The sequence below is a fragment of the Pteropus medius genome, unplaced genomic scaffold, assembly GCF_902729225.1.
Source record: "Pteropus medius unplaced genomic scaffold, Ma_sr-lr_union100, whole genome shotgun sequence".
Taxonomy (NCBI): domain Eukaryota; kingdom Metazoa; phylum Chordata; class Mammalia; order Chiroptera; family Pteropodidae; genus Pteropus; species Pteropus medius.
The window spans coordinates 7,271,081-7,296,845 of NW_024352786.1; the positions used below are offsets into that span (position 1 = coordinate 7,271,081).

Genomic DNA, 25,765 nt, shown 5'->3' on the forward strand with positions numbered 1-25,765 from the left:
CAGAAATGAGCAAAATCAGAAATAGTTCCTGCCTTCATGGAGCTCAGGGTCTAGAAAAGATGTAGCCTTAAGTAGATAATCACACGAACGCAGATATGTATTCTACTGTGAAAAGTGAGAGGAATAGGCTTTAACTTAGAGGAGTCGGGGAAGGTTCTCTGAAGAAATGAAGACTGAGCTGAGATCTGAATAACGAGTAGCACTAACAAGGAAAACAGGGTAGGAAGGATAATTTCAAGCAAGGGAAATAATATATGAAGGTTTCTTTGCAGCAGGGTGAAAGGTACACTTGAGTCGCTGAAAGAGGTTCCGAGTGAGTGGAGCAGAGAGCAAGCGGGGAAGCTTTGGGGCAAGATGAGATCAACCAAGGTAAGCAGGGCTCAGGTCAAATGGGCCATGTTACATTTTTGTTTAGTTTTTTATCCTAAGAGGAATGCAGAGCCTTTGAATTTTAAGCAATAAGTAATCAAAACCAGGTGTGGAAATGTTACTCTTGATACACAGTGGAGAACGGGTAGGTGGGGCAGAGACGGGCAGAGGGAATGTAGGTAAGCCAGTTAGGAGGCAGTTGGTATAATCCAAATGAGAGTAAAAGCAGGGTAACTGTAGAGATGGAAACTTTTGAGAATTAAATAATTAGAAATTAAAAATGCCACCTACACTTGATGAAATGTAGGCTGGGGTAGAGTTAAAGGAGTGGAATGGTGCTTAGATTTCTGCCTTGAGTAACTAGATGAATGGCAGACACTGGGACAGGAGCACATTTGGGGCAAACGCCGTATCGTGAGCTCAGTCTTAGAGATTTTGAAATAGATGTACTTTCGATATATCCAAGAAGAATTGATATGCAGTTGGCCATACGGTCAGTGGTTAGAGGAGAGGTCTAGGTGGGAGATATCATTGTGTCAGCATATAGCATTTTAAAGGACAGATAACTTAAAGAAGAAGGAGTAAGAAGAGAAGGGGAAACAGGCCAAATATTGAGGAAACCCAGTATTTCACTTAAGTAATAATGTTCAGTCACGGGATGGGACGCTGCAAAAAAAAAAAAAAAAGGCAGACGAGATATGGCCACAGAGGATAGTAGAAAACCAAGAGATGTATCTCACAGAAGCCATGAAAAAAGGGTCATTCAGAAGGAAGAAATTAGATTTGGCTCAATTCTCCAGCCCATGAGAAATTTTATAGGTATCAACCAACATCTTTAACCATTCAGCATGTTTCCTGTCCCTCTCCACTCTGCGTCACCTGCAGATTTGTTAAGTAGGCCTTCATTTAAGTTGCTGTCAGATATGTTGAACTTGATTTAATCCTGGCTTTGCTACTGACTAGTAGTGTAGCTTTAGCTAAGTCGTAACTCCTCAGTGCTATTTCTCTTATAATGGGAAAAAATAATAATATTTACTTCTTAGAACTGTTGAGAATATTAAAACAAAATAACATGTGAAAGTGCTGGGCACAGTGATTGGTCTGTAAGAGATGCTCGATAAATGACATTTCATTCATTCTAATGACTAGAACTGAGGCCAGAATCCCAAACTCTGTCCTCCTCCAAGCTGACCTTTATTTATTATCAACACATTTTAATTATTGCCCTATAGCCACTGTAATAGACTGAATTGTGTCCTAAAATTCACATGTCGAAGTCCTAACCCCAAGTGTGACTGGATGTGTGTGGAGACAGGGCCTTTAAAGAGGTTTAGCGAAGGCTAAATAAAGTCATAGGAGTGAAGCCCTAATCCAATATAACTGATCTCCTTATAAGAAGAAAAAGAGATATCAGGGCACGCTGAGAAAAGGCCATGTGAGGACACAGCAAGAAGACAGCTGTCTGCAAGCCAAGGAGAAACTAGTCCTACTATTATTTTGATCTTGAACTTCCAGCCTCCAGACTGAGAAAACTTCTGTTGTTTAAGACCCCCACTTTATGGTATTTAGTTATTGGCAGCCCTCACAGATAAATATAGACACTTATAACTTGCCTTATTGGGCCTGCATCAAAATTATATTTCCCACCTGCAGGTAATTGTGGGACATCTTGCCACATGCTAATGCCAAATCCAGACACACTATGCCTACCCCACTTCTCTGACCCGAGAATCTCAAAACTCTGTCAAAGGAGACGATAAATGTAGGTAGTACCCACTTTCTTTCCCACAATGCAAATGAGCCAAGTGAAGTAACTTGGTGCCTATGGGTTTGATCTGCCCTTGCCAGCTGAGATCAACAATTTGGTCTGTGGAAACACAGTAGGTTCCAGGGATCCCAGTTGTGATTGGTCTTGGGGGTCCTATTATGAATAACAGTTTAAGAGTGGAACTTGTCAATGACTTTTCTCAGATATGTTTTCATTTATTATTCGCCACAATCTCTCTTATCCATTTTCATTGTTTCAGGAAATCCAAAATCTATTGGAGACATTATTTACCTGACACAATGTGCAGCAGTCAGGATCCAACAGCCACCAATATAAACTCCTCCACAGTTGATTTTCCCATCATCTTTAATGGCCACCTGCCATGGGAAGTCTCCCTGTAAAGACATTTGTGTGGTCATTTCCATTCTACAAACAGGTGGCTCTAAGATATTTCCGTTGTGAGACTCCCAGTCTCTTACAGATAAGTTTCCCACCCCGCTTTCTCCCCACACTTGGGCTGCCCCTGGGAGATCGCGTTAGGGCTTTTTGTGCAGGTTTACCACTTGGGCTGGCATCCCTCCTATTACTCTTTTCCTTCGAACAGGCGTGCTGTTTTTAACTCCACAGGATAGTTTAGGGAAGAATGACTTTATTCGTTTTCTTTCTTCAAGAAAAGAAGAGATTGCATCATGATTTTGAACCCATTACCTTGTGGGAAGACACTTCTTGATTATCTATGCCACAAAAACAGCAGAGTCACAGCTAATATGAAAGAGGCCACATTCATTAGTAAATTATTTTGGATGCTAAACTGTACTATTCGTCTTGTTTTAAAATTTTGGCTTAATATTAAAATTGGCTTGATTCTCTCAAAATCTTTTTAAAGGTGGACTAGTGACAGAAAAAGGCTGGCTGAGGGGTTAAACATTTACCAACCTCTGGCCAGTGAAAGATGCCACATGTCCAGGCATTACCACTGGGACAGCTCAGGGTAAGGGTCTCATGGAGAACCTTGTCTTCTCACTTTCACAGTTTTTACTTTTTAGAGGCTGTTCATATGAAATCTTTTCAATAATGTTAATATTAACATGTGTCAAACCCCATGCTAAGTACTTTGTACATAGTTATCTCATTTAATCTGATCATATTAACCCTGAGGGGTAATGTGCCTGCAGCCCCTAGACAATCCAGGGTCAGCTGGCCAGGAGGGGACGTTTATTTTTAGCCACTTGACATGCGATGACATTCCCTTCCCCTGTGAGCATTGAGATGTGGTGGATTTGTTGTTAGGAACAAAAACTCAGTAGAGCTGGGCTTAAGACATGAATTTGCAAGATAATTCAAGACAAAGGAAAAATGTAAAAGATGTCCTCCGTATTCTTTCTCTATATTTTACCATTTCATGAAAATTTTTGCAGACTTGCTTCTTAGCCCCAAATGAGATAGGAAAATTAATATCACTGTCAGTTACCTTGAGCATATAAGGAGCTAAGTTCTTGAGGGAGAAAAGTCCTGAACAAATGTGGATAGATTTGGTGGGTGGGGTTCCTACCCCTCCTAAGGTTGGGGGAAGAGTATGATGGTAAGTTTTAAATTTCTGCTTGGACCTTTGAAAGAAGAAAGACCTCATTTATTGAGGGCTGTGAAACCAGCTAGGGTAGTATCTGAAAATTAATGTTATCTTGAACAGAAAATAAAGGGCCTTTGTTGCAAATCCCCTCTGAGTATCTATAGCTTTGAAAAAGAAATCTTTTGTTTGTTGCCTGATTTTAAAAATGTTAATTAATTTTGGGGCCTGGCAATGAGAAGTCTTATGTGCACTTCAGTTTAAAATCCTCCTAAAATAAGGAGCTATTTTATTCCCAATTTGTATTTGAGCTTAAGTTACTCACCTAAGGGTACATAGCTAATAAGTAACTGAGTCAGGATTTAACACAAGTCAATCTGACCTGAAAGCTCTTATCAATTACTGTCTTCCTAAGAATTTAATACTTAATTTCGTTTTTAGTGTACAACTGGCCAGGGTTGTACACTAAAGATCTGTTGTGCACAGATCTTCACAGACCCTCTTTTATCATGGTTTAAAACATTGCAAAGGAACAGGTTAACTCAGTTAAAATGTATTATTTTTCTATTTCAAAATGTATTTCCTGGATCATGCTTGAAATCTGGTTGTTTTTGACAAAACCGACCTGATAAAGCTCATAATAAATAGAAAAATTTTACGTAGGACTAGAGTATTATTTTCACTTCAAAATTAGTCATATGCATCAATTCATTTTTAAAGCAATTCTTGGAAAGCATATTATCTTTTTCTTAAAAGTTTTTCTTACAACTTTTTTTTTCCTTAAAAGCGATAAAGGAGAAAAGTAATGTTCTTTTTCTATTTAAATTGATATTAAAGGTAACTGCTGCTTGAATTAATTATATTACATACACACATGCATGACATTAAAATGCAAACCTAAACCAGTGCAAAAGAGTGTTAACTTACCTGCATCCATATTAGCAGTCAACATTTCTGTTTCTTCTATAAAACAAAAGTTCCAGTATTTAAAGTTATGCTTATAGTAAAAATTAAATCATTAAAATCATTTAAACTTTGATAATTTTCTATCTTAAGATTTGTCCTCCCTTTCAAAAGGATAGTACGAAATCCCCAAAGCACACCCTCCGATGTCCTTTTTTTTTTTTTTGGCTAGATAATTGTGAAGGCTCAGGATGAACTACGTAGAAATTTTGCAGGCACAAACTAGAGGTGTCTGTTGATACAAGTGAATGGTGGGGCTCATGGTGTTGCAATTTCCTGTGTTTGGAGCAGGCAAAATGCCTGGGTCAGAGAAGAAGAGCTTTTCTTTCAATTCTCCATATACAAGGTCCTTACATGGGTGGGGGGTAGCAGTCACTGACTGACCAAAAGAGTCTCGAGCCAATATTAAAAAGGCTCCTCTCTTTCTGTACATAATAAGGCACTTCTTTCAGGGGTCATGCAAAAAAGGTATTTCACTGGTTTCGGTATCGGGCATGGTTAGTATTAGACATCTGGAATACAGAAATCCGAATAGAAAAGATTCTCTCTTCCTTTCTTCCTTAGATTTCGCTTGAAGTTATATGGGATGATTCCATCTTTACTCTGCTGTCCTAGAACATTGATTGCAGTTATGCACAGGATCCCGATTTCTTTGACCTGGAGACCTAAAGGTGGATTCCCACCAACATGCGGCTCTGTCTCGGGTGAGGTCATGGCCCAGAGGGTGATGTTGCTTTGCTGAGGGAGTCCTGTGTCTTAGCCCTGGATTTTCCAAGTTCTTTTTGGGAGAGACATATAAGTATCTGTTTTGCCACACACATAGGTTATCTTCCGAGGCAGAGAGAGGCTCTGCTCAGAGCTTTCACAAAAGCGCCCTCATGAATCAAAGAGAAGACTCAAAGATTCATATTAAATGCTCAGCAAAGGAAGATGTGGAAAGTTCAGTGTAGCTGAGGTGTGCTAGATATTAGAAGAACAGCACAGAGCTCTGAAGGAAAAACCCGTGAGAAAAACAGTGACTTTGTATAAAGATTAAAGACTTACATTCAACAAAGCCCACTATGAATAAAGTTAATAGATGAGTGACAGAATAGAAGATATATGCACTATCTAAAACTGAAAATGGATTATTATCTAGAATGCAAACTGAAAAGAAAGAAGACTGTAATCCCAACATGAAATGAGGCAAAAGACGTGAACTGGTGAAAGCAAAGAGGAAAGAAAGGGAAGAGGAAACTCAGAAAGCTAGTATGCATATAAGACAGACTCGGAATTTTTGGTTATTACAAAACTTTAAATTAATAAACAATGCCATATCATTTGACAGTATGATACCAGCAAAATTAGAACACTGGATAATATTAAAGTTCGTGCGATGAGGAGAACCCTCGGGCATGGTGGGAGGAAGTGAGGACTGTGCAGCTCTTCCAAAGAACACACGGGCACTAGTTAGTCAAACTAAGTAGATGTGTACCCCGAGACCCAGCAATCCCTTGCCCGGCTGGATTTCTCAAAGAAATCCTCCTGCACATCCCTAAGAAGAAGATATTCATCACAGTGTGACTGTGGGCTAAGAGTCCACTACTGAGAAAGCAGAGAGGAAATCGTGAAAGTCGAAGACACCACAAAGTATTTTATTCAGCAGTTGGAAGCAACAGATTAAATGGGCACATAGCAACAAGGACAGATCTTTAACATATAATGCTTTGTGAAATTTTTTTTAAAAAGGCACTATGAGCTCTACGACAAAATCCTATGTGAATTAAAAATGTATGCTGACAAGATAATAGTACACATTTGGCTAAGAATACGTACAAACATTAAGTCACATTAAAATGGTTGCTGTGGGGAATGGGAGTAAGCTACAGGGATAAAGGAGAATAAATACAAGAATGGGGCCTCGCTTGGACCAGTGATGGTCATGTGCAATGAGCTGAGGAGTATGACTGACTCATCTCTTTGCCCCTGGTTCGAAACTAGGAAGGAAGAGAAAGAGGGAGGAAAGGGGGAAGGAATAATGAAAGGGGGCAGTGGTGGGAACAGCAGCAGCCTTGGTGGGTGGGATGACAGGAGAATGGGAATGCAAAGAAATAATTGAGATTAGACACTTAGGGGTGATCTTGAGCATATAAAAGTCCCCCAGGAATCCTAAGAAGTCCTAAGGGGGACTGAGAACTTCTGGTAGTCATTTTATATGAATGATAAAGAGAGATCCTAAAGAGCTAGATTTGAGAACATTAGGCTTACAAAAGTAAATGAAAGAATACCTATCATGCAAAGAGGTGTTTGTCCTCTGGTGGCAGTTTGGTCAGGAGCTGCCTTGGTTTTGAGTGAAAAGTGAAGAAAGAGGTGAAGGGTATTTGGCAAAGGTGGAATGAGCAGGGATGCTCCACTTTGGGTGGTGTTGGTAGCAGGCTGTGGACGGGGAGAGTGAGAATGAGAACGAGTGTATCACACTGTGCAAAAATGCCTCTGTGCCTAAACCAGTGTGAAAGCTGGGTCATTGGTAACGCGCGGTCATAGGATCCTCAGTTAATAGTTACATTAAAATAGCAGAAGATAGCAGTATTTTTATTTTGTTTCAATTCTGTAATATCCCAAGAATTTAATAAAATGTTTACCTTGAGCCATATATAAAAGTCTTGAAAAAATTTAAAAATTTATACCACAGCAAAGGATAATTTTTATATGAGAAAAATGCACACTATATTGATATACTGTACATATATCATAAAAGTTATAACACCTTATTCTTGTTTTCAATTCTGTAATATTAATTTTCTATTATAAAAGTGCACTTACCTTTAATTTCAGGATATCCAACTTCTAAAAACAAAACAAAACAAAAACTTCACTGTAGTGTAGAGATGATTTTCACGCAAATAAAATATACACAAATCATTAATATTTCAGACATAGTATAACAAATTAATATTTACAAATTTGTTACATAGTATAACAAATTAATATTTCCTAAAAGATAAAGGGAACCATCATCTTCTTTTGATTTTTAATACTGCATCACAAATATTTCATCTTCCACATAAACACACCAATTTTACCACAGGAACTTGAGTTTTAAAAAGAGATTTGAATTTTAGATATATTCGAATACATGCCCAACAGCAAACTTAATATGTAGTTATACAAAATTTATAACTCTTTAACTTATAGTAACAAAAGGTAGGCTTATGAAGGATAAATGAAAACAAGTAATATGTACTCCACACCTCCCTTGGTTCAGTGATTCTGATGTGTCAGCTGGAAGGAGAGATAATGGCGTCATCCCAATGTACCACACACACACCACACACACACACACACACACACACACACACACCTACCACCCACCCACCCCTCTGCTCTCACTTGCTCTTTCTTAGAGGGGGAAAAATTAGACTCATTACAGAAATAGAAGGGTAAACTGAAGTAACAATGACAGTTGACTAAATGGATTTTTGATATAGATTCAAGAAACTGTTAAGAGAAGTAAGCTTTATGTTGTAGTTATTCCCTTGGAGTAGGATTTTTGTTTTTGATGTTCTTTGACTTTAACCTTTAGGAGGAGAAGGAGGAGAGGGAGGGAGTGAGGAAGAAAGAGGAGTAGTAGGAGGAGAAGAAACCCAAAATATTATTATACTGAAGAAGTGAAATCAAACTGTAGAGCTTCAGAGAAAGACAAATACTATATGATCTTACTTATATGTAGAATCTTAAAAAATCAAAACTCCTAGACGCAGAAATCCAGTGTGGTTACCAGCAGCAGGGGATGAGGGAGAGGAATTGGGTAAAGGTGCCCAAAAGGTATGATAGTTATATCTATTTACAAGCAGTTATAAATAAGGACTGGGGATGTACTCTGTGGCATGGTGACTATAGTTAACACTTCTGTATGACTTATTTAAAACTTGCTAAGAGAGTAAATCCCCAAAGTTCTCATCACAAAGAAAAAAAAATGTAACTATATGAGGTGATAGATGTTAATTGAACTTCTTGTAATCATTTCATAATATATGTGTTTCAGGTCATTATGCCGTACACCTTAAACTTATACAGTGCTGTATATCAATTATATCTCAATAAAATAGGGGTGGGAGGAAACAGTTAAGCTTTGCTGACAGAAGCCATGACTTACTGTCTTCCTCCATAAAATATTTTTTGAAATTTCTTTCTCCCTTCTCTTTACAGAAGATTTAACTACATTTAATAAACATGAAAGGCTTTTTGCTCAACTGCTTATATACCCTTCAAAAGAAATAATATGATTCGAAATCCTAAAAAGTGTGTTTTTTAATTTAAGTAGTGATATCAATGGAAGAGTAAACAAAATTTCAGTAAAGTCAAATACTTGTCATACCAAGTAATGACAAAATAGAATTAATTCATTTATAGATACATATCTTTATTTATTGCTTGTGTATGAGGTACTTTACCTAGGACATTTGGAATATAAAAATAGTGAGATAGATTCTGTTTTCAAGGTGTTTACTGTTGAGAAGGGAAGGTAAGACAAGGACAAAAAACTGCAATCAACAGTTTACAGTAATTCGGGGGTATCCTGGCATGGACTCTATCACTGCACGGGAGGCCGTTGTGTCACTTCCCAGCTTGTGTTCTGTGATATTATGTCAAGGGCTTGAAATCACCCATGGTGGGAGTATTTACACCACAGAAATTAGCAAAGGCTACAAATCAAGGCTTCCTTCTCCCTCTCAAAGCCAACCGTTAAACATTTACCAGCTCACCGCTGGCTAAGCCCCACCCGCCAGGTGCACATAAGGCTCTTCTAGCAGCTCTCCTCATCTTTGTTGAAAGTAGGTCCATCCTTTCAATTCTCAGGCCAAAACCCCTGGACTAATCTCTGACTGCTCATTTGTTCGCACACTCCCAGCCAATCTATCAGCAAATCTTTTCAGTTCTAGCTTCAAAATAGATCTAGAATCTGACTGCTTCTCGTCATTTCCATTCCTTCTCATTTATCGTAGTCACTATCATCTCTTCCCTAGGTTAGTGCAGTGGCTTCCTCACCGGTCTCCCTACCTCTCCTTTTACCCCTGTACAGACTGTTTCTCACCCAGCCGCCAAAGTAATCTTGATTTTAAATGTAAGTCAGGTCGTGCCGCTCCTCTGCTTAAAGTCCCAATTTCATTCACTAACAGACCCTGATCCCCCCACTCTACCCACCCCTCCAGCCTCTCCTACTATTTGCCTTTAATCTCTCACTATCATCACCTGCAACACCCGCCATAATAGCCTTCTTGCTGCCTATTCCTCAAACCTACTGGAATGTTCCTGTCTCAGGAACATTGCACTGGTTGTTGCCTCTGCTTAGAACACTCTTCCCCAGATCTCTGCATGGCTGGCTCCATCATTTTCTTCAGCTCTTTATGTAAAAGTAACCTCAATGAATGAGTCTTCCCAGGCCACCTAATGTAAAATTTTAGAACTTACCCTTGACGTTTTATATCCTCCTCCCTTGCTTTAGTTTTCTTCGTATTACTGATTCTTTTACTAGATATTTTGTTTATTTCTCCTGTTTATTGTCTGTCTCCCCCTCTGGAATGTAAGATCTATGAAGAGGCAGGGATTTTTGAAATGGTATTCACTATTATAACCCTAGCACCTAGAACAGGGCCTGGTACACATCACATAGTAAGAACTTAGTCAATATTCATTAAGTAAATAAATTAATGTAACAACTTAGCTTTTTCTTCTAGAAACATCTATGGGAGCAAGAAGTCAGTCTATGTGGCACAGAGTAGGCACCTAGTAAATAGTATTCACATTGGAGTTTTTTCAATGAGCACCAAAAAGCAAAGACCGTCAGCTCATTGCTTTGAAACTTGGTCAGTAAAGGGAAAGAGTTAAACATGATTCTTCCTCTCTATAATGAACTGCATTCTATGGAAACAAAATTGTTGATGAAGAAAAGTTATTTTTGTAGAAATTAATAAAAACAGAAGGAATGTTGAATTAGAAACCACCATTTTACAGTCCCTCTTGACAAATTTGATCTAGGCAACAATCACATTAAGCACCATTAAGGTGAAAGGTTGTGGAATAAGTGTTTTAAAGGTGAGATCAATCTTAGCATCACTAGAAGTGGGACAACCAGACAAGACATTATATGTAATAGGAATTACACATCAAGAATTCTTGCCTAAAACATTGAACTTTGCATCTAATAAAGTCTCTATAAATTCAGAAGAAGGAACATCCTGTAGGAAGACAACCCTGTTTCTTTAAAAAATCGACAGCATGAAAAAAATTGAGAGTAGATGGGTGGGTAATTCTTAAGGAAAAAAAAGAGACTTTAAAAACTTAAAAACCAAACAGTGTTAAATTCTTTTGGATCCTGATTCAAACACATTAATTCTAAAAAGACATTTTTGAAACAGTTGTGAAAATTTGAACATGGACTGTTATTAAATAGTATTAGGGAATTATTATTATTTTTAGGTGTACTAATAAGAAGATGGTTGTACATATAAAATGTTATCATTAGAGATGTATACAGATGAAGGTATGTGATATCTGAAATTTCCTCCAAAATAAATAAGTTGAGCAAGACTGGCAAAATATTGATAATTGTTAAAGCTGGGAGATAGGTACATAGGGATTCATTTTAATCGTCTATCTGATTTTGTTAGGTGGGAAATTTTCTAATACAAAGTTCTGAAATGACGAATAAAGATATGAAAGAAGGACATACCATAGTTCTTCAAATGCCCACTCAATAGCACTCTTACTACTACACCATCCTACGGTCACTCAAGATCACAACTTGCCTAAGAATAGTTTCAGAATTACTGGATTGAATAATGAGCAAAAGTAACCAAGGCACTTTAAATCACCTTCACAATCACTTTCATCTTCTCCGGTAATGCAGTCCACCTCACCATTGCATCTATACTTGTTTGGAATACAAACACCCGATTTACAAAGGAAACTGTCGCCTCGGCACCCTGTGCAAACATAAATAAATAGAAGAGGTTTTGTTCTTTTTTTCATTCTTGAAGTTGAATGAGATGGAATCTTAAATTCAATGACAAAGTCGTTTCTACGTTTTTAGTCACAAGAATGCCTTCAGAGGTGTAAAGGCCAGAGTTATCTCTACCTTTGCAGCACAGCTCATCACTTTGGTCTACGCAGTGATTGATCCCATCACAGGCTTTCTCTTGAGGAATGTATTTCCCATTCACACACTGAAAGGAGTCCTTTGTTGGAGAAACTGTAAAGTAAGAATTATCTTTGTGGAATTTATTTATAGAGTTGTGGGTGATATCTTAATCACATTTTTTGGAATAATGGGGACATTAAGATAAAGTCGGGCATCAAATAGAAATTGATATAAAATGTATTGGTAGCATCAACCTAGTATAAACTACTAATAAGGAAAATAAATGCCCAAACTGGCTTATGGAGGTCCTTTCATTATCTCTGAAAGTGTCTTCATTTGTGGAGGCCTGTACTTGCTGAGCTTGGAGGTGAGGGTTCAGGAATTAGAAGCCCTTGCTGACACTGGTAAACACTGGTACTTATCCGTTCTTTTCATGCTACTGCATTAATCCCACCCCCACCCCCACTTAGACTTACTTGGGCAGTGCCATTTATATTTTGATGGTACATTTTTTAGCACCATGAAAGGCGTTGGCCTTTAACAACATATACATGGCTAAAATATTCCAATGTCAGGATGAAGGATAAAAGTGACTGCCTGGAAGCTGAGACACGGATGTGACCACATAAATATTTTAAAGGAATATGTGTAGGCTGGATGTCTCAAAGGAGATACTGAGGTTTCTTCTGATGTTTGATTGACATATGTTCGCTAAATTTAATCCAGATGTTCAAGGAAGCGAAGGGGAGTCAAGCAATTTTGCTTCCCATATAGGAACCTGGATAGAAATACTATTTGAATGGCAAAAAGGCACAATAGGGGAAAAACACAATTTAGGCTCTAAGCCCCAAAATATGATTTTGCCTCTGTGACTGGCAACTGGGTATCTGTCATTTGTTTGTTTACTACAGACCTGGTATAAAATAAATAACCTCGAAGGAAGGGAAAATATCAGGCAAGTACTCTACCAACCTGCATTCTGGGTGTAACACACCACTCTAGCTAAACCCTGATAACTTTCAGTTCTTCTCTTAGTAAAAGTACATTCAGTCAAACTGGTCTCTGATCCTCGACAATGCACATGCAAACAATCAGTCTCATTCATATGGTGATCTTCAGGAAAGTGAAACTCTCCTTGAGTATCAAGAGCACCTCTGCCAATAAAATAAATGAAACATTAGGGTAGAATAATTAGTACTTTGCATTTATAACCTTACTATAGATGTAAAGGAATACAGCTAATTTCCTCTTATTAGATAGGGCAAAATGCTTAAATAAATTCTCTGAGCCTCAGTAACTTCACCTGTAAAAGGAAATATAACTATCTCACCAAGTTTTCTAAAGATTAACTATAACAATCAGTTTAAACTGTCTAGCCGAAGTTCTATATGAGGCAAGCACTCAGCAAATGCTGGTTTCCTTTCCTCTCTTTCTTAAGGAGGATTGCTTCTTTTTCCTCGCTCCTGATGTTTCCTTCCAACTTGAGATGTGTCAGCCTCTCTCCATCTCCTCTTTTCTCCACGAAAGGGAATGGACTAATTTGATCAGGGAATTTTGGAAATATACATCAGGCAAGGTCAACCCAGTTTTCCCATCTTTTGAGGGAGGGACACCTCTCCACCTGCCCCATGCTGTAAGGCTTACCACGTTGGCCCTATTGTTGCCTAGGATTTGGGAGGTTAAGTTGGTTTAATTCTAGCAGGTCCATTTTGCTTCTACACTAAGCTACATCCTCAGTTCATCCCTGCCAGTATTACATGATATTTTGCTATCCACGAACCATTGCTTAGACTTCTCAATTCATTCAAAATTTGTGTGGGCAACAGGTTACCTCAAAGACCCAATATCCTGGAGTTATTGTGAATTACTCTTTCAGGACATTAAATTGTCCCTTGCTTCTCTTTAGAAGCAAATGAGAAAAACGGGTTAAAAATAAAAAGTTGAGCAAAGATACATCAGGGAAATATAAACAAAAATAAAGCAGTAATAGCAATATTAATATCAGATAAATTAGAATGAAAGGCAAAAAGAGAACAATTAAAGAGAACAAGAAGGATATTTTTAAATGATTTCAGATCATAATGAGGACATAGTAGTCATGAAACCCTGCCAAACAGCACCAACATATGAGAGCGAATGAGAGCATTTGGGGCAATCTGACAGATGAATAATCTGAAAAACTTCTCAACCTAAAACTACCTAAAATTCCTAGATAAACTATAACAAATGCCCACAATGAACTCTTAAAGAAGTTGGGGAATTATTCACTGGCTCAAATCAGAGAATTCTGTCCATGAGCCTATGCAAAATATGATAAGAACAAAATACTGAGAGATTAAAAACTGAGATAGTTTGCCATTAGGTTGAATCATAGATTGTAGGTCACATTGTGTTGAAAATCATAAATACTCTGTGGCTCTATTTAATGATGAGACTCTCATTAATGAACTACTAGCAAATATAATTTAAGAAGAAAAAAATCGAATCCAGAATTATGGAGTGAGATGCAAGAAATAGCAAAATCCAAGAAGTTGGTAAAAACCAAGCAATTCTGAGTAAGCATTAACTGAACAACAGTAATAATAATTGCTTATAATATAATATCAATGAATTTCAAGGACATATTAAAATAAGGTAGAACTAAATACTGGAAACTTAAATAGGGTCATGATATTCTTTGTATTATTCCTGAAGAGGGTGAGGACTTGCTAAGTCAAGGATTCATGGTATAAATGTGAAGATAACCACTAAAGGAATTGAAATAGAATATGTAATTTCGAAACCACATAAAGGAGGAAAATGGGGAAGATCAAAACAACAATGACAACAGCACAACAACAACAATTTTATTAACCTAATAGAAGTTAGAAAAGGAAGAAACATGAGCATAGAAAAAGCAGGGTAAATAATAAGCTCAAAGTAAGATAGGAAAAATAATTCAGCAATGAAAATAATCGCAATCATGTAAGTGGACTATGCTCGTCAGACAGTGATTGTCATGTTGGATTTTTTAAAATCTAGATATATGCTGTTTATAAAGGACACACTTAAAAGATAAAGACACAGAAAGCTTGTAAGTAAATAAATGGGAAAAGATTTGAACAAGGCAGTTAATCAGCTTGCTTATTCTAATGAATATCTATTATATAGAACCCTGCACATTAAGCATTTAAAATATACTCAGTATGAAGCAAGTCTCAACAGATTTAAACAATTGTCATATAGAGACATTCTCTGACTATATACAATTAAATAGAAAATCAATAACAAAAAGTTAATCAAAAGCAAACATATTCATTAGGAAGGAAAAAAATTTCTAAATTATAAAGAAGAAATTATATTGAAAATTAGACGTATTTTGCACACAACAATAAATAAAATACCACTTATAGAGGCTTATGGCATGCAGATGAAGCACTAGCTAGGGGGAAATTTGTACCTTAAATGTTTACATTAGAAAAAAAAAATTGAAACTTGATGAGTTAAGCATTTAACTCAAGGAATTAGAAGAAATACAACAGAGAAAAGGAGGGAGAGCCGAAGATAATAGCATAAGTTAATGAAGTTGAAAATAAATAAGAGACAATTTACAAATATAAAAATCAAAAGCACTAATTCGATAGACAAATCTATGTAAAGCTGATCAGAAAAAAAGAAAGAAGGCATAAATAAATAATACTAGGTATGAAAAAGTAGACATAATTATAGATGAGTAGAAACAGACAGTAATGAACATATTTCCAGCTCTGAATCAGCAAAGAATTCGTATCTACGCATTTTAACACTCAGTTGCCCGCTGCCCAGCACTGTGCTAGCGCTAGTCAAACAAGAGCACATTTAATCCTCATAACAATGTTATGAGACAAGATTCTCAGGTTGCATATGAGGAAATCAAGGCACGGAAAGATTAGGTAGTCAAAAAACAAATAGTCGGAACAATAAAATCGACCTTAGGAAAATCCCCTGGTACAGGCACTCACTGTTGAAATCCAAGGTCAAGGCAGGCCACGTTGGCCTGCGTCATGCTCCAGTTGTTATCACATATGAACATTTTCTTATCTTGGTCTGCAAGTTTTACTTCAACAATTCCCTCTGATTCGTTATTTCCATACTTCAAGGAAACATAAAATTGACCTAAAATAAAGCCAAAAGAATGAGCAATAATTAGGCATTCTCTTCTCTTGATTAAAAGCCTTTAAAATAATAAAATAGATAATTTTATTTAAAAAAAATTTTTCCCCCTCTTTAATTAACCCCCCTTCTTACCCACTGCCCGCCCCTTTCACCCCTGACCTATGGATGTTGCTGTCTCCCTTTTTTTTAGAACTGGATCTTTGAAGGCGGGACGAGATATCTCTCCTCTGAGGGGCTCGAAGCGCGTGCCCTGAGCCTGGCCTGTCGTGAACCCAGGACCTTTTGTGTGTAAAGCAGACGTGCTAACCACTACACTATGGAGCCAACTCTGAAATAGACAATCTTAAATTAACTTTGAACTCCATGAAGATTTTAACAAGTAATGATAAGTGATTACTTTATTATTTATTATGTGTCAGTATGTATACTATCCAGATATATAGATTATCAAAAAATCTTTACATCAACACCATGAAGATTAAGCTGTTATCCCCATTTTTACACATGAGGAACCCAAATTCCTCCATGTTTATACATGAGGTTAAGTTACTCGCTCAAGTGATGAAGCCAGGGACCTGAATCTGCTATACCGATCGCACTCCAAAGTCCATGCCCTTAAAAGTGAGTAAGCCAAACAAATAATGAAAATGTGAGAAAGATTTGTGTATTTTCATATATTTAAGGTCCTCGATGCCTCAAGAGAACAAAAGTCTAACATTGACAAAATAACCTCCACTATTGCTTTCCTCCTCTCCAGCAGGCGACAGATATGGGCTCCAAGAGGGAGCTTTCTTTCTGTTTTTCCACAGTACCTCAACGTCTTAACTCAGCGCCACAAAAATATTTAGGTTACTGTGAGCTAGTGTATATCACAGTGTCTTAAAAAAGAATGTTTTAAGTATTCCTCTGTAAATTCATCGAGTGCCTCTGATAACCGATATCAGAAGACAAGCCTGAGATTTGCTGTCATAGCTAAAATTTCACAAGTACTTTCTTTGTGCCCAAACAGATATCATTTTATTTAGTTTCCATCAGAATCTTCTGAGTTAGGAATTACTATGATTCACATCTTACAAATGTGGAAACTGGACTTTAGAAAGTTCGCATAGCTCGTCAGTAACCAAGATGGGACTTGGAAGGAGCTTGCGGGCTTGCAATTAAATTTGACTGACAGTGAAATCCCTAATCTAAACCACTCCACTAAAACACACATTAGCATCCCAGCCTCTTCACTACATTAGGCTTACAAATGGAGTGTAGACAACCTCTCTGATCCAATGCACCAAGTTTGGTAGGTTGGAGTATGTCCTAGGTCAACAGTAGCCTGAGCTTCCCTTGGATCAGGGTCAGTGGGATCGGGGCTAGGGAGAAAGGTAGGGGCTGGTAGGATGAATGCTAGAATAAATTATTGGGGCTGAAGGTCCAGAGAGGGGCTCCATGTCAGAACCAATTTCATATAAAGACTTTTTTGCTAGATTCTAAACCAACTCAATGACTCTTTAGCTAAGTATAAGTGAGGGTGGGGACAAATCTGAAAGGCTGGGTGGCAAAGCATGGCATGGACACTGAAGGGAGGACTGGCCTCGGGCTCTGGATCCAAGGTCTGGCTACAGTCTGGTGAACCCTGATTTCTCTAGTTATCACCCCAGTTACTACTGAGAGTCTAGAGAAGAATTTCGATTCGTCATCGTAACATTTCATAGGAAAAGTATTTTCTAATAGAAAGTACGGTAGACAATTTCCTTCTTATGTCATAGAATAAACAAGGATTTTTCTACCTGAAGGTGTACATGCTCCAATATTTAAAAACTTTGCCTTTGGTTGAATACATTCCAAACTCTTTTGCTGACAGTAAGTCGGGTAGCTTTTCCCGTTGGTTGAACACACTGTTGTCCCATTCTTTGGGCACTGATAAGGGAGTTTACAAATGCATTTTCCTTCGATGCATTTCTGCCATGGCTGGCAGAAGACTTTATGGCAGGAGAGATGTGTGAATTTTTCGGTTAAGCACTGTTTCTCCACCAGATCCTCATGAGATGTGTCTGATGTTGACGTGACCTATGAAACACAAAATAAACATTAACTTAGCAACAAAGTAAAATCTTCTTTTTTAAGATGAATAGGTGAAGGAGAGGAACAAATCAGGCTCACCTACCCCCCCAGTACAGATGAGGGGGATGTGATCTGCTTATTTTTAGAATTAAACCTGGCTTCTAGTCCCAGCTTGAGCATTTACAGTTACATGGTCTTGGGCAAGTTACTTACCCTCATAATGTTTGTTTCTTTACCTGTAAAGTGAGGATAATATATTCTGTTTTGCAAAGTTATTGCAAAGATTAGAAGCATATAATGCTTGGCAGGTACTGGGTATGAAATCAATGGCAGCTATTACTATCCTGAAGCCAGCCAAAAATTCTTCCTTTGAAGAAATCAATCAGTCATGTTAAGGAGAAAAAAACTGGGTGCCAAATATAGTCTTGTGGAATGAACTGATGCTTGAAATTGATTAATTCTATTAGTAAATGTAAAACTATTTGTTAAACTCCTATTGTGTGCAAAGTCCTGCTAAGATGAACATGACATGGGCTCTGTCTTCTAAGGGCGCCAAGACAGAAATGCACATGATAACTGGGGTACCAGGAAGACTGTGGTTAGTGATATAACAGTGGTACAAATATGACACAGTGCTCTTGGAGAGCCAGAATGGAAGAGGGTAAGTATTTCAAGGGCGATTTAAAAATGCCTCGTGGAGGTGGTAGCATTTGAGCAAGGGGTGGGAGGACAGATGTGAGCAGAGGGCTGGTGCTAGTAAAACCCAGGAGGGATGGTGCAGACTGCATTCAGGGAGTCATGAGCGGTCCCAGCTGACTGGCATGCAGGGAGTACGTGTGCTTCAAATGGGATCGTCTTTGGTCAGGAAACTAGGCAGGAAGAGGCAGCAGAAGTGAAGTGTGAGAATGATGTGGAAAGACAATTACGCAAGCAAAAGCAACAGGAATGGACAATTTATTCCATGTAGGGGTTGAGGGTGGGTCCTAGGTTTTGAGGTTGAGTGATAGTAAGGATATATAATGCCATTAATCAAAATAGATAGTAAGTTAGAGTAGAGCATTATGAATTTCGTTTGAGACCTGCTGAGTCTGAGGTCCCTGAAGGACATGCACTTGGAGATATTATGTAGGGTGTTATGTAGGAAAGGGAAATGTGTGTATGTGAAGCTTGGAAGACAGATCATTAACTCATTTATCAATTAATGCAATGAACAAATTAGTAAGCACTAGTCTGTGCCAGGGAGCGACTTCAGGCTAGGACCAGAGGAGTAAAAGTCCCTGTCCTAATGAGCACACCGACCTGAAGGGAGACAGGCAAGTCTGACTGATGATTCTCTGGTAAGCCTGGGCCAGCGTGCCATGAGGACAGTGTTCTATGCCTCTGGCTGACTAGGAGACTTGGGAACATTTCCAGGAAAAGCTGATGTCTGGACTGAACTCTGAGGGCACTGAGGAGGCAGCAGGCAGATGAGTGGTAGGTAGGCACTCCAGGCAGGGCTGTGAGAAAGAGAATAGCTTGCTTGAGGTTGGATGATAGAGTGAGATGGTAGTGAGGCAGATAAGGGAGCAGGTCCTGAGGGAGCCACTGAGGGACTTGAAGCATGGAAGTAAATTTGAATTGAGGAAGATCTTTCTGGAGATCGAATCAGAGAGGAAGGAGGCCAATTAGACTTGCAAAGATCCAGAGAAATACAATGAGGTCTGGGAACAGGCCAATTGGGTCATAAGTCGGTTGTGGAAAGCCAGCTCTCTCTTTCTCTCTCCCTCCTCCCGCCCCCTCTGGTGAATGGGCATTCTGTTCTCTAGTTTCCTCATCTCCCAGCAATGATAGGCCCCCTGTCTTCTCATTTCCTCCAGCTGCGGTAACAGCAAGCTAGGGAAGAAACAAATCAAGCAATCTTTAAATGCCGTTATGAAGACAAATAAAAACCAGTCAATTTAAAGCCATGCAAAGATTTGCAAAAGGGGTGAATGTCATTCTATCCAATGTGCTTTTCAAAAAACTTTATTAAATAGCCATAGAAATAAGAAAATTGGACACATTGGTCATTCGCCACACTGGCTTTTGACACACTGATTTAGAATGAAATCTACCAGTTACATACTTTTCATGGTTTCATATACCACTTACTGGAGTTGAAATTTTTTATAATTACTTCGCTCCTATATCTTCCACTGACAAGACTGTAAATACCCTGACAGCAGAGACCATCACCCTTTTACATATCACCCTTCTATTGAAAGAGCATTATTTCAGTTAGGCGCAAGGAGAAAACGTCTTGATTCTTTCCCTCCTTTATCCCTTAAATCCTTTCTGAGAAATATGGGCAAGTGTCATAACTTTTCAGTCACTCTTAGATTAGAGAAAAAACAAAAAATTAAAAGACTTTTAGTTTCTAGGACAGTCTCATAATAATTACAATGTCCAGCTCTGTGTAATCATTGAAACTTTAACCTTCATTTTAGTTGAAAGCTTCTCCTTTTTCCAGCTCAAACTCATTTCAGGGGCATGGTGGGATGCATGGTGGAAAAAAAACCCAACAAAGACATGGAGGAAAATTTACATTTAAGGAGCTAAAGATGTGGAGCAAGCAAAGGAGGCTTTGCTTCCCTTGTTTGGTATGTCTAATGCTGCAGAGAGCTTCAGAGGATGAAAACTGAAAAGCCACTAAATCTGACAAGCAAAGGTCATTGGGATCCTTTGAAGAAGTAGTTTTAGCTGAGCGTTAGAGGCAGAAACCAGACTTTGGTGAGTTGAGGCCAGAATGGGAAGTGAAGAAATGGAAGCAGAGTATAGACTTACCCTTTTCACTGATTTCATTCATAGACGTGGGAGACTTAACATGGGATTTTTAAAAAAATCTCTGCTTTTTCTGAAAGCCCCAATAAAATGAGAGTAAAAGAATTAAAAAAAAAAAAAAAAAGATATACAAAGAGAATGGAGATACTACAGACTCTAGATGTTATCAAAATGCTGGAAACTGAAAAGGAGATGGGCTGTTGATAAGAGATTTATCAGTCCAGAGGGAACTGAAACCCAAGCATAATGAAGGAAGACATAAGGATAAAGCAACTCAGCCCTACAGAGAACTTAGGAATTGAGGCATCTAGTACCTCTGAAGAACATGGAGTGGCTAAAAATCCAGGAAGCTGATTAAAGGAAATGGTTTTATGAACATGTTACTGAGGAATCTAATATAAATAGCAAAAGAAACGGCAAAGAATTGAAAGTGGTTGTCACTGGACAGTGAGAACCAGGGGTGAAGAGGGGTGCGATAGGGGTATTTTAAATTATAAGCAAAGATAATTGATGATCTTATTTGACTGATCAGTATCTATGCTCAACCTATTGTTAAACATTCACAATGTCATCATGGTTTTAAGCCTTATGGTATTATTTGCCTTTGTAAACTATATACATGGATCGATTTGAGAAAAAAATAATTAAATGAAAAAGAATGTTATGCTTTCAGTAAAGATTAGGTGGTAGGCTTCAAAGGAGAAAAATAGATGGTATAGGAACATAGAATAAAGAGTTTTTTTTGTTAGACGAGATTTCATCATGATTATAGGCAGAAGTCAATAATCTAACAGAATGGGAAAGAATGAAGCTTTAAGAGAGAGGGAGGTGACAATGGAGCAACATTTAAAAAATACCGGGAAAAATCCCCTGTCAACCTATAATTCTATACCCAGAAAAAACTATTTAAAAATTAAGACAAAATAACCTTTTTGAACATACAAAAGCTGAAAGAATTAATCCCAGCATGTCTGCACTAAAATAAACGTTATGAAAAGTTCTTCAAGCAGAAGGAAAATTATCCTAGATGGAAATCTCTTTCTATATAAAGGAATGAAGAATACTAGGAATCTCTGGAAATATTTGACTGGGGGGAATGGGTGGAATGATGGGTAGGAGGTAGCCTTTATCTCTGCTTTGTACCTTTTATTGTGATATCTTTGTCTGACTTTGGTACCAGAGTGACACTATTGGGCTCATAGAATGAGTTAGGAAGTATTTCCTCCTTTTTATGTATTTATTTATTTTTGGTTACTAATTTAATCTATGTCTGTTCAGATTTCCTATTTCTTCTTAAGTCAGTTTTGGTAATTTGTGTGTTTCTAGGAATTTGTCCATTCATCTAGTTTCTCTAATTTGTTGGCATATAATTGTTCACAATATTCTCTTATCATTCTTTTGATTTCTGTAAGGTCAGTAGTAATGTCTCCACTTTCTGACTTTATTTATTTGCATCTTTTTTTTTCTTTGTCTAGCTAAGTTTACAAATTTGGTTGATCTTTACAAAGAACCAAATTTGGGCTTAATTTATTCCATTATCTTACTATTCTTTATTTTTTTCTATCTCCAACCTAATCTTAATTATTTCCTTTCTTCTCCTAACTTCCAATTTAGGTTGCTCTTCTTTTTCTAGTTGATTGGTGTTGATTCTTTTTTAAATGTTTGGTAGTTGTTTAAAATGTAAACATAGTTGTTGAAAGTTCAAACATAGGTTATTCATTTGAGATCTTTGTTCTTTTTTATTGTAGGTACTTACTGCTATGAATTTCCTTTTGAACACTGCTTTTGCAACATCCTATATGTTTTAGTATGTTGTGTTTTGTTTTCATTCATCTCTAATTATTTTCTAATTTTCCTTGTGATTTTTTTGACCATTGGTTGTTTAAGAGTACATTGTTTAATTTGCACATTTGTAAACTTTCCAGTTTTCTTTCTGTTACTGATTTCTAGCTTTATTCCATTGTATTTAGAGAAGCTACTTCATATCATTTCAATTTTTTAAAAATTTATTGAAACATGTTTTTTGGCCTACCATATGGTATAGCCTGGAGAATGCTCCATGTAAACTTGATAAAAGTGCATATTCTGCTGTTGTTGAGTGGAATGCTCTATAGATATCTAGTTGTTAGGTCAGTCTGGCTTATAGTGTTGCTAAAGTCCTCTATTTTCTTATTCATCTTTTGTCTAGATTTTCTGTCATTATGGAAAGTGGGGTGTTGAAGTCTCCAACTATTATTGTAGAATCTTCTCTTCTTCCCTTTAGTTATGTCGATGTTTATTCCATATATTTTAGGCTCTATTTTTGGTGTGTATGTTTATAATTATTATATTTTTTTATTGATTCTTTTATCATATCTAATGTCCTTCTTTGTCCCTTATGACAAGAGACAATTAAAGTCAATTTTATCTAATATTAGTGTGGACACTCCAGCTCTCTTTTGGTTATTATTTACATGGACTACTGTCTTTCAATCTTTCACTTTCAAATTATTTGTATCTTTTGATCTAAAGTGGGTCTCTTGTAGACAGGATATAGTTGGATCATGAGTTTAAAAAAAAAAATCAATTCTGCTGATCTTTGCTTATTTGTTGGAGAATTTAATCCACTTATATTTAAATTAATTGCTGATAAGAAAGGCCTTACTTTGCATTTTGCTATTTGTTTTCTGTATGCCTTGTACCTTTTTGGTCTTTATTTCCTCCATTACTGCCTTCTTTCGTGATCACAAAAGTTGGCAATTATCAATAAAGATCTAAAATGTCTTAAACATTTCTAACCTGAATAGACAACTTTTCAACCTGACTATAATCTGTCATTTTAGTTTTAGCTCCCTGAATTGCTCACGGAGTCTCCACTCTGATCGAATGAATTTATTCATCTGAAAGAGCCTGGTGCTTTGCTATCTTTCTGCCATAGTACTTGCTGCTTCTCCAGACTGGAAAGGCTGGAAATCACTTTCTCTTTTTATCCATTGATCAAATCTAACCCAGAATTATAGGTCTAGCTAAACTCCCATTTGGTCTATAAACTCTTCTTGACTTCTTTGCAGGAAGGAATTTTTCCTCTCATTAAAGTCCCTTGGCACATGATATTTGCACTATTTTTGGCAATTAAATATATACTGTCTTGTAAAAGTTCTCTTGAGTTTTCAAATATTCTTTAAAACTTGCTTATTATTTCTTCATCGGCATATTTATATCATCTTGCTACAACTGTAGCAAAAGACTACTGATGGAAGAGGTCAGTCTTGCCATTTGCTCAGCACTATCCTTTGCACATAGAAAGAACTTGGTAAATGTTTATTGATTAAATGTGATTACTCTAAGTTACTGATCTGTAGCACTAAAATGCTCATTAGTTTAATTTATATGCACAGATAAGAGCATACAAAAAAAAGTAATTTCTTAAAGCTCTTTCATCAAGATAGAAACAAAATATCTTTGTTACTGACTATACACTGCCATTGTTGGTAACCGAACTATTGTAATCTTTAAATCAAATTAGTATCTCAAGATTTTTTTATATATTTTTATAACATTTAAAATATTTGCTTAAAATAGTTTGCAAAAGTATTGAACTACTTACCTTGCAAAAACTTAAGTAGAAGCACAAAAGCAACAGAATAACATGAGCAAGCTTCATGTTGGAGAACTTCAGGGTCTGTGTCTCTACTGTGGATACTTCTCCACCCCAGATATTCTTTTCAAATTTAATTTTTAACCTCTGAAAAAATATTTAAAAAGAGCAAGCCTCCTAAAGAGCTTTGTACTTTTGAACTTGTAGAGAATTTGGCTACAGTCCAAAGAGTTTACCGTAACTGAAACCAAAAAAGGCCTTCCCAGGAAATAGCTGAGAGAGGCAACCAATGAAAACTGTGCTTCTTCCAGAGGAAACTGATTTTCTCTGCCTGTTACTGAGTAATGCCTCCACCTGTCTTCTAGGGAAGACAGAAACTACACTGGAAGAAAATTTCTTTACATTTTTGGTAAAAATAAATGTATAACATTTCCCTAAGGTTGAAGACTAGTTAATGGCAAGAGGTAAAAGTACATCACATTGAAGGCTACGCTGACTACATTAAAATTCTTCAACAAACAGTTCCTTTACCATGCATTGACTATGCTGTGATTAAATTATATTCTCTGGATGCAAAAACTTTTAAAAATAAATATCACTGCCCTAGCACCAACTAATTTGTATTTGTAAAATAAATTGTGACAGCACAAATGTTGTCACAATTTGGGTTCTCCTGAAGCAGATGTGAGACAGATTTTGGGGTGCAAGATACTTATTAGGAATCAACTCCTGTGAAAGGAAGAGAAGCAGGAGTGAGAAGAAAGAGAAGTTAGATGACAATGCAGGTTCACCAAAGCCTTGGCCAGCTCATGGGGAGCTCTGGAGTGAGTGTGGCCTGTCACAGTGTTCCCGGGTCAGGCAGAAATGACTGGACCATTAAGCCCTGCCTTGCTCAGTCACCTGGTGTGGGTTGCCCAGGAAAGACATGCTCTTAGGTGAGGCATTTTTATGTAGCTGAGGCTGACCATGAAGGAACTGATAGCTTCTATCAGAAGGAAATGCCCTCTGACTATGACTTCACAGCTAGATAGCAAAACCTTCCTTGAAGGGGTGATCTGGGAAACTCTGCCATCTTGTTTTCCAGAGTCCACTATTTGCATCTTTTAGATCTACTTTCCATATGTGCTCCAAGAGTGGATCCTTCAGAATTGCCATGGATCTCTCTTTCTGCAGGAAAATATAGAAGAAGGAGGGGATGGGAAAAACTATGGCCCCTGCCCTTGTCATTGATCTTGGGACTGTAATTGTTACTTATTTTCTGCCTTCTTCCTATCCATTCCAGATTCACTTCACCCTGATCTTCCAACTCTGCCGGCCTCAGTGGCTTATCTGATAGCATGTCCCACAACCTCTTCCAGGAGCAGTCTGAGTCCCTAGTTACCATTTCTTTCTAGTTGCTATTTCTATCCCTTTACT

The 25,765-nt window shown here is 37.5% G+C and overlaps 1 protein-coding gene and 1 long non-coding RNA gene across 2 annotated transcripts in view; one reads left to right on the plus strand and one right to left on the minus strand.

Moving 5' to 3' along the window:
* Window positions 1-24,564, minus strand: part of CFI (complement factor I) — a 31,475-nt gene extending 6,911 nt beyond the window's left edge. Inside the window, exons 1-10 of the mRNA XM_039848875.1 lie at window positions 24,359-24,564; window positions 17,700-17,979; window positions 15,768-15,921; window positions 12,760-12,941; window positions 11,785-11,898; window positions 11,522-11,632; window positions 7,470-7,493; window positions 4,632-4,667; window positions 2,698-2,801; window positions 2,429-2,532 (exon numbers count right to left, since the gene is read on the minus strand). Of these exons, the coding sequence (XP_039704809.1) occupies window positions 2,429-2,532; window positions 2,698-2,801; window positions 4,632-4,667; window positions 7,470-7,493; window positions 11,522-11,632; window positions 11,785-11,898; window positions 12,760-12,941; window positions 15,768-15,921; window positions 17,700-17,979; window positions 24,359-24,415 (1,166 nt within the window). The 5' untranslated portion in view covers window positions 24,416-24,564. The remainder of the gene's footprint in view (window positions 1-2,428; window positions 2,533-2,697; window positions 2,802-4,631; window positions 4,668-7,469; window positions 7,494-11,521; window positions 11,633-11,784; window positions 11,899-12,759; window positions 12,942-15,767; window positions 15,922-17,699; window positions 17,980-24,358) is intronic.
* Window positions 283-7,528, plus strand: LOC120591245 (uncharacterized). The gene is made up of 3 exons (XR_005649869.1): window positions 283-369; window positions 3,024-3,128; window positions 5,232-7,528. It is a non-coding gene; the product is annotated as an uncharacterized LOC120591245 (long non-coding RNA).
* Window positions 24,565-25,765: the final 1,201 nt, after the last annotated feature.